This window comes from Cygnus olor, assembly GCF_009769625.2.
Source record: "Cygnus olor isolate bCygOlo1 chromosome W unlocalized genomic scaffold, bCygOlo1.pri.v2 SUPER_W7, whole genome shotgun sequence".
NCBI lineage: Eukaryota > Metazoa > Chordata > Aves > Anseriformes > Anatidae > Cygnus > Cygnus olor.
The window spans coordinates 1,158,012-1,170,559 of record NW_024429078.1 but is presented as its reverse complement, the minus strand read 5'-3'; the positions used below and the strand labels follow the sequence as shown (position 1 = coordinate 1,170,559).

Genomic DNA, 12,548 nt, shown 5'->3' with positions numbered 1-12,548 from the left:
TAGCATCCACAGGCATAGGAGATGCTTGTTTAGGACAACAAATGGCCATAGTATGGAATTCATATAGCTCATCCCTGGAAATCAGGATTATTCTTAGTATGTTCTTAATACTCCTGCCTCCAAGCCTCATCCATAGTTGGGCCCCTGCTGAGATGGGTGCTGTGCAAACACACAATATGAGTCATGTCTGCCCATGAAGAGCTTCCAGCGGGCAAAGCAAGAAAGACACATAAGACTCAGAAATGCGGAAAGGTGAAGGTGGTTGCCCAAGGTGATGTACTAATTCAACAGCAGAGACAGGACCAGGCTTCCCTCCTGTTGCCTGGGCCCATAAACACATAAATCGGGTTCAGGTTGTTAAAGCTATTAGGGCACTTAACTCCATATTTTTTGGGAGCTTGCTTTAAGTCACCTCTGAAAAATAAAGATCAAGGTGTTAACTCACTTAGGTGCCTCTGAAAACTTTAGTGCTTTGTATTTGCACCTTCTTCCAGATCAGAGGAGAAAACACTTTGGATCTGAAAAGGCTCCCACAGCTGCCTTAAACAACCTCATTCATTATGGCTGCAGCGTCATCGTTGGAAGTACACAGCATCATTAAAGTAGCTTAGACTACAATTGAAGATGGCAACTTATTATATTTTTAATGAGTGCACTCCTTCACTGTCCTGGTTTCAGATAGGATAGAGTTAATTTTCCTCCTATCATCTGGTAGGGTGCTATGTTTGGGATTTAGGATGAGAAGAGTGTTGATAACACCCTGATGTTTTCATTGTTGCAGAGCAGTGCTTACACCAAGCCAAGGACTTTTCAGCTTCTCGCTCTGTCCTGCCAGCGGGCAGGCTGGGGGTGCAGCAGGAGCTGGGAGGGGACAGACCCAGGACAGCTGACCCAAACTGGCCAAAGGGGTATTCCATACCATCTGACATCATGCTGAACAATATATAGGGGTGACTAGCCAGGGTGGGGGGGCCGGTTGCTTGGGGATAGACTGGGCATCAGTCAATGGGTGGTGAGTAATTGCATTGTGCATCACTTGTTTTGTATACATTATTATTAGTAGTACCATTATCATTATTATTATTATTTTCCTTTTCGTTTCTGTCCTAATAAACTGTCTCTATCTCAACCCACAGGCTTCATTTTCCTGATTTTCTCCCCCATCCCAGAGAGGGAGGGGGGAGGGTGAGCGAACGACTGTGTGGTGCTTAGCTGCTGGCCAGGTTAAACCACAGCAGTCCTTTTGGCGCCCAACATGGGGCACGAAGGGTTGAGAAAACAACAGAGCGTGTTAAAACAAGATTCTTATAAGCATTACATCAGTTTAATAGTTGCTAACCACAATGCCGATTTCCGTGATCTCAAGTATGCTGTGCCTGCTTTCCGAACTGAGTTATATAGCACATTACTTAGTGTATCTGTTGTGTTGCTTATCACTTCTGGGGGTTGGTACAGGGTTATTATTTTGCTGTACTGTGTAACACCGGCTTACGATATGATAAAGTTGCCGGCCATGAGACTAATCTGGTATTTGTACTCAGCATTGCCATCAACTCCATACTTTGGGAACCCTACCTCAGAAACTATTAACAATTACACCTTTCACGCTTTTTCTTCAGGGAGCTAATCTCTGGAGGGGTCAGGGGAAGACATTTTTTCCCACTTGTTCACTCTCCCTTTCTCCTCTACCCCTTTCAGAACTCCAGGCGAGTTATGGTAGCTTTCCAAAATGTTGAATATCCTTGGGATGTTCAGACCAGCATGTTCTCATTGTTATGTCTCCTGAATGCGCTTCAGGTTTTGTTTAAGGTTAAACAAATACTTAAGAGTGTCATCCAGAGATCTGTCCTGAGGCAGGAGAGTTATGAGTGGCAGGGAGAGTGGGAGGATATGAGCAGGCATCTAGAGCAGTGGGCACCTCCAGTGCATTGGAAATTCACCCCTGAACAACTGCAAAATCCTAAAAAACTGGTAGAGTGCTTGAAAAAGGTGTGTCATCACCCTGGCAATACCAGACATACACAAATCACTGCAACATGCTGGGGATTGGCCTATGCCTACCGAGCTGCATTCAATGCCAATATAACCCCAGTGACAGACCCTGCGGCCACCTCAACCTCTGAGACAGGCCCAGCGGCCACTCCAAGTCCTACAACAGGCCCCAAGGCTGAGCCAGGGAAACAAACTGTACCAGTGTCGGTTGCACCCGTAACCAAGATGAAAAAATAGTTTAGAGAGTCAGAACGTTTAGAACGCAGAGAAACTCCTGCTAAGACTAGGTATGGAGAAGATGAGGCCAGGCCATCAGAGGAACAGGAGGATGAAGATGAGGATGTCGAAAAATCAACAGTAACTACCCAAACCCTATACCAGCGTGAGCTACGAGATGTGCGAAAAGATTTTGGTCGCTGTATAGGTGAGCAGCTTGTCACCTGGCTGCTCCGGTGCTGGGACACTGGAGCCAATTGTGTGGAATTAGAGGGCAGGGAAGCCAGGCGGCTGGGATCCCTTGCTAGAGATGCGAGCATTGACAAAGCAATTGGAGATGGAGCACGATCTCACAGCCTCTGGAGGCGTCTCCTGTCAGCTGTGAAGGAAAGGTATCCCTTCAAGGAAGAACTTGTATGTCTACCAGTCAAGTGGACCACTATGGAGAAGGGAATTCAGTACCTGAGGGAATTAGCTGTACAGGAAGTAATTTATAAGGACCTAGATGACGCACAAATATCCACAGATCTAGATGAAGTCCAGTGTACACGACCCATGTGGCAGAAGTTTGTACGGAGTGCACCATCATCATATGCCAGCTCATTGGCAGTAATGGCCTGGAAAGAGGATGAGGAACCCACAGTGGATGAAGTGGCTAAACAACTCCAGCAGTACGAAGAAAGTCTCTCCTCTTCCCTACAGGCCTGCATCTCGGCTGTAGAGAAACTTTCCCAAGAGTTCCACCAACTAAAAGAGAATACTTTGGAGAAACTTTCTGAAGAGGTCCACCAACTTAAAGAGAGTTTATTTTCCTCCCCACCTGTACAAACCAGTGTCTTGGCTATTAGGGGTAAGCATCCTTCTGTGCAAGGAAGACGATATGGTGGGTACACACCCTGTGCCACCCTGTGGTTTCACCTACGCGACCATGGAAAGGACATGAGAAAATGGGATGGAAAATCTACTGAGACCCTAGAGGCACGGGTATGTGAGTTGCAAAAGAAAACAACTGGGAAAAAGGGGTTCTCTGAAAAGTTTGCTGCTCCAACTCCAGGCAGTCCTTTAAACACAGAAACAAAGATTCTGACCAGGACTAGAGGGGCCCTGCCTCCAGCCAGGGGGAGGAAAGGGACAATCGGGTTTATTGGACTGTGTGGATTCGATGGCCTGGCACATCAGACACACAGAAGTATAAGGCTTTAGTAGACACCAGTGCACAGTGTACTCTAATGCCATCAAGCTATAAAGGGCCAGAACCCATCTGTATTTATGGGGTGACAGGGGGATCCCAGCAGTTAACTGTATTGGTAGCTGAAGTGAGTCTAACTGGGAATGAGTGGAAATATCCTCAGGAGAGGATATTTCAAGGACCCAAAAGGGTTCCGGTGGGCTTTTGGCATAGCTGCCTTAGAGACAGAGGACATTAAACAGTTGTCTACCTTGCCCGGTCTCTCGGAGGACCCTTCTGTTGTAGGGTTGCTGAGGGTCAAAGAACAGCAGGTGCCAATCGCTACCACAACTGTGCACCGGCGGCAATATCGCACCAACCGAGACTCCCTGATTCCCATCCATAAGCTAATTCGTCAACTGGAGAGCCAAGGAGTGATCAGCAAGACTCATTCACCTTTTAATAGTCCCATATGGCCAGTGCAAAAGTCTAATGGTGAGTGGAGACAAGTGGATACAATGGTGACTGGAGAACAAGTCTTACGAGGAGCGGCTGAGGGAGCTGGGGTTGTTTAGCCTGGAGAAGAGAAGGCTCAGGGGTGACCTTATCTCTCCCCCATCCCAGAGAGGGAGGGGGGAGGGTGAGCAAAAGGCTGTGTAGTGCTTAGCTTCCGGCCAGGTTAAACCAGAACATTCACTTATTTATTTTACCAGTAAAGCGTGGTTTATGGCATGTGGCAGATAGTTACAAATGGGTCAAATAAATGCTTCCCACTCATAATGATGCTTCAGGAGCTCACTGTTGCATTTTTTGAACTGCTGATACAAAATATTAAAGGGAAAGCTCTCACTCAAGGATTTAGGGTGGACAAACACAATGAAGCTAAAGATTTCCTATTGCAATAACGGGGCTGCTGAGCCAGGTAATTTCTAGGGCATGGTGTATGACCAGACCGAATGCTAGGGGGCTTGGCTTTCATCCTGGACCTTCTACAGGTGCAGGAAGGTCACTCCTTTTCTGTTCTTCTCATTCACGTGCTCTTGGAACTCTGTGTGACCTCTTTGAAATGTCAGGGCATGCACTGGGGCAGGGGAAGCCAGTCCCTTTCTCTGCCTGCACAAAAGAATCCCTGATCCTGGCCAATGCCACTGGAGGGTGTCTGTTGTGATCAGAACTGATCCTGTGACCAACTGGCCTGGAGCGGCAGCCTGCCCATCAGCACTGATGCTAGCTAATTGACAAACTAACAGATAAGGCTGTCATATCAACATGCCTGCAACTCCTCCCCTACAAAATGAGTTTGGGTAATGATAATAATTACAGATGGAGTTTGAATCCTGTCTCTGCTGGCAATGGGTGAAACTGGTTACTGCCTGATGGCTCTTTGTTAAGCCAAGAAAAATGAATTGATGGTCTCGTGTCAGTTCCTGAGACATGAGTTTCTACAGCACAGGAATTCACCCATGGGGGACACCTTTGCTGCCAGTCTCAGCTGTGGCTTGGAAAGATAGGCATAAAGGCTTGGCTGCCCATTTGTACTGACAGGTAGTCCTCACCAGAGAGGAGTGGGCCTCAAGTAGGGCATGAAGTGGAGCTTGCTGTCTTGCTAGCCCAGATGTGCCCACTGCATAAGTAAAGGGGAGTGGAGGGACTTCTGCAGTGTCTGCAATGAGGAGTTATAAAGCTATTCCTGGTAGTGGTAAGCAGTCAGAAACAGTAGCACCGAGAGCTGTGAATGAGGAAACATATTTGTAGTGCATTATGGACAGCTGAGGGAAGTCTTCTTTCATTGTCCTCAGTTACACATGCCCAGACTAAATGCGCTGAAGAAGCCAGCGTCCTGGAAAACATTCCCCATCTGAGGCTCCTCAAAGTTGCCCTACCACTGGGTCCACCCCTGGCTCTAGTTGGGCTGGACATCCCCTGGCCCGGGATAGTATGGGCTATATTTATGCTTCCTTCCTGGGAACATCACTGGGCAGAAGATGACAGAGCAGTGCTCACTCTTTTCTGAGTGCTGTGCTCTGTGCCCCCTTCCAGTTCCCTCATCACTGAACCCATGACAGCTGCTCCTGTCTCTCTCTTGTTTGATACCCTTTGATCTCCCAGTTTTCTCATCTTGCCCTCCTCTTCTCTTCCTGAGGAGGCTTTATTTCTGCAGCAAGCATTTTGTCTAGATCCTCACAATGCAATCCAGTAGGGGCAAGACCCATTCCTGGAGAGCAGAATTTTGATGGTGCAAAACACAGCAGAAACCAGTGCAGATGGCCTCCACTGTTATTGTAGGTCACACACTGTTACAAGAGGCGCACCGGGCTCTTGGTGGCTAAGAAGTGTTGGCAGAAGAGTGCAATCCTTGTTGCTATGATGAATGTGAAAATGGCAAATGCTCTTGTGCTGCTGCAAAGTGACTTGCCAGATCATGGCACAACAGATTATGCTCTTTGTCCCCACTATGTGTTGTGACACATTGCCACGTTCAATAGCTCTGCAAGTTGAAAGACTAAAGGGCAGGCATTAATGCACAAAAAGGCCAAATCTCCAAAGGAACTCATGCTAGTTGAAGGCGAAATTTTTGCTCCCTTGTTTTTCTGTCCATGCCAAAAAGTGCACAATGAAGCATTATGTATGTACTGGTTGAGCTTGGAGAGGATGTGAGCATGGCTTGCAAAGCGTATGTCTGCAAGGAATTGTTTTCTGGTGGTGCTGCATGGATCCATAGCCCAACCAAAGCCACAGAAAGAGAGAACTCCTGCAGGGACTGGAGCTGTGATCAGAGATCTGGTGAGTAGGGATGTCTGACCTACTCTTGCCTTTGTTCCAAAGTCATGGGGTTTTGGTAGTGAAAAACCTAAGACCCAAATGATACTGTGTCTGTTCCTGCTCCAGACAAAGGGAATGTTAAAAAAAAAAAAAAAAAAAGAGCACTGGTGAAGACAGAAAAAAAAATAGTGAAACTACAGGGCAAATACAATTATATGATTTGCACCTGCTTTTGTAGTGCAAAGACTGGAGTTCTGAAGTCGTTTAGATGCAACATCAAAAATATTATAGCAAGACACAAAGATGGACGTGTAGACAAAGTACACAATTAATGGGATTTATTTGGGTCTGAATGATGTGGATGTCATGCCACTACAGATTTTGATTGTCCTGTTTTGCTATTTTCAGGCAACAAAGCACATTCTGCTACAGGATATAATGGTCAGAACCCACATTTCAGTTTTTTTGTGGAGTATGAAAGAGTATCTGAGAGCAAAATTCAGGCATTAAACAACATATAGCAAGTCATAACCATAGCAAGACTAGTCTTGCTATGGTTACATACATAATACTGCAGCACTCTTGGCCACTTTCAGAATGAGAAATATATCATAAAAGAAAATTGTTTGGAAGATGCTGACTTTGAATAGGGACTGGCATGTTCTTTTCTTCTCTATAGTGTTAATGCAATTGCATGCTTAGCTTTAATATTTTATTTCTACCCTTGCATTCAGAAATGCAGAACCACAGTGCAGTGCCAATAACAGATGCTACAGAGGAAAGTGCGAAAAATCAATGAACAATGATGGAATAAGCTGCCCAGTGATGAAAATTTCTTTCTAACCCCAAGCAATTAGTGGCTGGATTATACCATAAAACATGAAGGTTTGTGTCCTTTCTACATTTTTATCTAGTCTAATGTGACTGTGGATGTTCTCATTAGCCACATAAATGTCTAATCCTTTTTTTTAATTTTTATTTTATTTTATTTTATTTTATTTTATTTTATTATTTTATTTTTTTAATGCTGGTAAGCTCCAGGCCTCAATAAAGCCTGTGGCAAGGAATAAAGTTTTGGAGGGTGCATTAATGATCATGAGAAGGAAGAGAATACGATGGAGCAAACACATGACGTGTCCTACACCTAACCTGCTAGAAAGGAGCTTGCTGTCAAGGTTTCATTGCTAGTCGGGACAGGCGGAAATAAAATGAACGGTAAGGTTCTGGCTGACCACTTTACACCTCTGCTATCCCTTAGGATGTCATTGAGTTATGGGGAAGCTGAGCACTGGGAAGGACCAATGTATTGCTGAAGACATGCTGAGATAAATCCCAACTTCACACAAAGCAAAATATTTGGAAGTCAGCTCTACTGGCAGAGAGGAGACCCTCATCCTGCAGTGAAGTGAAACTAGGATGACTTTCACCTTTCAGTGTGTTAGGCTTTTGGTATTTGTGCAGGGGCTTACTGTGGACTGCTGGCTGAACAAGTCTCTCCAAAACTCAGAAAAGATCAGATTAAGGCCACTGCCTTTCATATAATCTTAGATGAAATACCTAACTCAAAGCTTTCTTTAATTATGGGAGTATTTCGAGGTAGTAATGAAAGCTCAAATCATTATGATTCATCTAGAGGGATCGTCTTTTCTCTGATATCTGCAGTAATGTATCATGGAAAATTAGCTAAGAGGAGCTAGATAAAGCAGAAAAAAAGATAGACATAGAAAGGGATGGATAAACAGAGAGATGACAGACTGGCAAACAGGTAGATGCTTAGATGAACCAATGGATATATTTATATCACCCTAAAGACAGGGTGCTTTCTTGCTGCGGTGCCTGAGCTCACTGAGCACACTAAGGCTTCCTTCAATCTTCTGATGCCTGCCCATAAGCTACCAAGAGCTCCCCATCCCTCTAACCTGCTACAAACATGTACATGTCTAACTTCTAGCACAGTAAGACCCTTGATTTCAATTCTGCTTAAAGTTGAACTCATGGCTAAATGTTTACAAGTTGTGTGTGGGAAGAAATTATAACTGTGAGAATAAACATGTTGTTTTTGCAGAGTTACATTGTTTAAAGGTAAGGAATGGGGTATTGAGATATGCTTGCAGTAATAAGAAAACTTAGCAGGCGACCTTGTAAAATGCAGACAACCAGACTCCTTAGAGCAATTAGGTGAAAATCAGGGTGTCAAGTCAAGTCAGATAAGTGAAGAAACATTACCACTTCAAACAGTAAAAAAGTCAAAAGAAATTTGAAATTTAACAGGCCGGCAACTGAAGGCCATGCATTGTCTGTGAGGCATCAGATAGATTATGAACCTGGATTACCCACTCAGTGGGGAAACAGGGGAGGGTCCTGTCATCAAAAAGTATATAAACTGTGTTTTGGAACCAGTAGGTGCGCTCCTGCTTGTGGGACGCCCGCCATTGCAATCGCGAATAAATTACTACTTCACTGAGATCCTCGCCTGAGCCTAAATTATTGGCTACGGAGTGTTTCTCACATAACTATTTTTTCAATACTCTTGATATTTCTGGGCTTTCCTTTGCTGCATTCACAGTTGTTTTGTGTTCTGTTTTTTTTTCTTTTTTTTTTTTTTTCCCCAGTGACTTTGAGCAGGAAGTAGGCAAGACTTCTGTACTTCTGCGTTATGTGATATTTTTCCTTGTAGCTCATAAACTCCCCAGTGATGTTGAATCTTCTGAGTTTTCAGAACTAGTTGAGATGGAAAGATTTATTTATATTTTTTTTTGTTAGGGCTTTTGCAGAGTTTTTGGCTGGAGTATCTGACTGAATGTTTGACTTCCTAACAGACTAGATTAATCTGAGTGCCCCAGGGTAAAATATGCCTTTGTGTATTTTGGTGACTAGGATCAATTAGTAACATTTATTTAAATTTTTATTGTTATGATTGGTATTATTAGTATGTGTACACCAATTTTTTTAGGAAGATCTTTCCAGCAAAAGTACAGCCTGGAGAAGAGGGCTGTATCAAATCGCAAGGACCCTGGAAAAATGTCGGTGCACATTAAGGACCTGTAAACCCCTAAGTTCTTGGTGATTACAGCCTCACAGTGTCCATATATTTGTTAAGTACCTGTACAGAGGTAGGTACCTATTCTTTAATCTGCCTCATTCATTCCTGACTGCCAGGACTTGCAAAATCACTCTTTCAGTACTGGATCTTTTGAGCTTGTCACAGTCTATGAATCCTAGCAGCTGTGCCTCAGTGGTGTACCACTGAAGGGTGAAGCTGAGCCAGTTCTGTGGCTGTATTGAAGGAGCTTCAGTCTCCAGACCTGGTAAGGCAACAGGGTTTGAATGCAGCTGTTGTTTTGGAGACCAGCACCCACCGCCTGTGCACATGGTCTGAAGGTGCAAGGTATAATCCTTCTGAAGTAGCTTACACTACCTCAGATGTAGACAATTTCCCTAGGACTGAAGGAGCAGGTTGTGGTCTGGCTTACCTGGGTAAGGGTGGATGCCATTAGCAAACACGGCTTCTGCGGTGGGCTGCCCATTAGCCTGCGGCAGGAGGCCAGTGAAACCATTCACCCCAATTGGAGATGGGATGCTAGGCACAGTTGGTGCAGTTATACCAGGAGGCGTGCTTCCACCTGCAAGTGGGGAGAACACAAAATTAAAGCTGATGAGTACTGGAAGCAATAACTACATGGAGAAAGCTACTGACACAACAGCTATGACCACCACACAGAAGCCTTCTGATAATTCAAGAAATGAAAGATCTTCCAAATTTTCTCACAAAAAAAGGGACTGCTCACACCACTGTGGCATAATGACCACATGGACACCAGGGTTCTTTTAGGATCAGTGACTGCTACTTCTTTATTGATGACATAGCTTCATTCTCTCTTACTGAAGGCCTAACTTCATCTCTCTTATCGAGGGCATAACTTCATTATCCATGTTGCATCCCCATATTGAGGACAGGCTCCCTTCTTATACTATTAGTCCCACAGCAGTCCTTTTCCACTAACTATTCATTGGTCAACAACTTTGCCCGGCAACAGCAAACACCCAGCAACTTCCATGCCTTAAGGGCTGGAGAACAAGCAACCGGAGACAACAAGGTGTCTCCTGAATCACCCTTCTTTGTTCCCTCTAAACTCTTTACATTCCTGATGGCCTCATCGTTAAGAGTCCGATGTTATCACCAACCATGGGGCTTGCCGACCCCCATGGCCACACTCCCACACACCATTACAGGCTAAACTTGTCATTGCTCCTCTGTTTGGAAAGCACTTAACATAAGAAAGGCTTGCAAAGCTTTCTTCAACAGAGAGGCCTGTGCTTGGTGATCTATCTCTAGAGCCACAGCTAACATCAAGTAATAGAAGACTGTAGGAATATCATGCTTCCTCCTCAACTCTCTCCCTGGAGTATTACATGTTTAATGGCTTAATAAGCAGACATCTCTTTCCTAGATATCATTTAGCACCAAAAGCAAATTCACAGTCCCACCTTTCTACAGTTTCTATTTGGAGATGTCAGCTTTGTGGGCGTAGTGATTTCCAGGGCTACTTTCTGCACTCTCGCATGAATATGCATTTAACTTGCAAACTAATTCTAAACTTCCTCAGCATCAGAGATACTGAAAAGATTTGGCAAGTTGATTTGTAGCCTAAAGGCAGCCTGTGATACATTTTTTAGTGTTGCTGCTTGGCCCTGGCCTGACTTTGTAGAGTTTTAGCAAGGATCTCCCACTGAAAAGGGGTAAAAGTTGGGCTAGATTTGTTTTTTTCATGGAACCATACTCCTCCCCTTCTTCCCAGCCCCCTGCCATGGGGGGCTGTAATGCTGCTATTTCAGAGAAACAATTTAATCTGTATGTTTTGGGTGGGATCCTGTCACCCACTGGTGAAGAAATCTTACATTTCTGAGGGGAGAATTAAATCTCTCTGCTATCTTATTGTCTTCTCCTATGTCTGTTTAAAATGACTGGATGGTCTGTGCTTCTTGAATCATTTTCAGGATGTTTCTGAAGACCCCAAATGAGTTTTCAATACGTATGAAATCATACTTTTCTCTTGCCAACTGTGGGTGAAGTTAAACTATCTTATCTTCAGCAATATCCTTCTGTGTCAGGGTATACTACTGATTGAAAGTACCATTTTCGCAGGAAACTCTTTTTGAAAACCGATTGAAGAAATTTTCTTCACCATAGCAGCACACCATGATGGGTTAGTCCAACAACACACTTTACCGACTACTTAAATCTGTGTTGGTGCTTTAAGAGAGCCAATAAGATTCATGAACTGTTTCTATATGTTCTGATTTGAGTAGCCCAAGAAGCAGGCAATATTTCATCTCTTGTCTTTTACCCTGAGCAGACAAGCTGCTGCTTTCCCTTTGCTTATTTAAATTGTGTTGGCCTTTAGAAATGTCCTCAGTGGGGGTACTGGGAGCCAGTGGTGGCAACCCCAGTCCAAAGGCAATGCTCAAAGCTTATGCCATCAACTTGCAAATCACAAAAGCTAGTTAAAATTTCAGTTTCTTTTCTGGATCTCTCCTTTATTTGCATAGGCAATGTAAGTAGTTTTTTCTAAAATTGCAGCAAGGGATTTGCGCTTGCTATTTTGTGCATGTGTAAGGAAGTTTAGGCATATTCATTGCAATTCTTTAATTTTCTTCTTTTAAAGAACCCCCTGGAGAGGTCAGATCTGTAATCGGAGGACTAGCATAATGCCACCACATAGAACAAATGGCAGTGCCGCATGCCAGTTGTGGATTTCATCCCCAGTTTGAGGCATCTCACTGCAGCTACACCAGGTGTAGATTTACAGCATGGAAGGAGAGAGGGAGGAAGGGAGGGAGGGAGAAGGGAAGAAAGGAAGCCTAAATGAACTTTCATTTCTAGTCCCCTCTTTGCAGTAAACAGTGTGGCACAAGCAACCAGGAAGACCCACTTTTCCCTCAGATTATACCAAAGATGGGAGAAAAGCAAAATGTGCACCAAAGTTTCAGAGACATCAAATTAATTTCCTTGCTATTGCAGACTATTGTGCAAGATAAAACTGATTCTTGTTAGGGAGCCATCAAAATGCAGGCAAGTAGCATAAAGTTATTATGGTCTGAGTTACCCACTGGGACTGCCTACTGCTCTGCATTGACTGCAGGCAAGCCAGATGACTAGTTCAAACTGGGTGTCTAAATTTTGTATGGTTAAAGCCACGTGAGATGCACCCTGCCTCTAGTCTGTTAGATCTGCCTGGATCCAAGACTCTTGAAGTTCCCAGGTCTCATGGGAACTCATGAACATCAATGAACTCATGGCCATGACCTGAGAAACCTGTTGTCCTGGGGTCTGGATTAGGAATTCTGCAGGACCAGGTTCTGGTCTGAAAGGGAGGTGAGAACCCGAGGGGCCTGAAGATACCAGCAC

General features: G+C 44.3%; 1 protein-coding gene across 1 annotated transcript in view; it reads right to left on the bottom strand.

Moving 5' to 3' along the window:
• LOC121063021 (CUGBP Elav-like family member 4) overlaps positions 1-12,548 on the bottom strand; it is a 1,483,068-nt gene that overhangs the window by 749,824 nt on the left and 720,696 nt on the right. Inside the window, exon 8 of the mRNA XM_040543331.1 lies at positions 9,613-9,762. Within this exon, the coding sequence (XP_040399265.1) occupies positions 9,613-9,762 (150 nt within the window). The remainder of the gene's footprint in view (positions 1-9,612; positions 9,763-12,548) is intronic.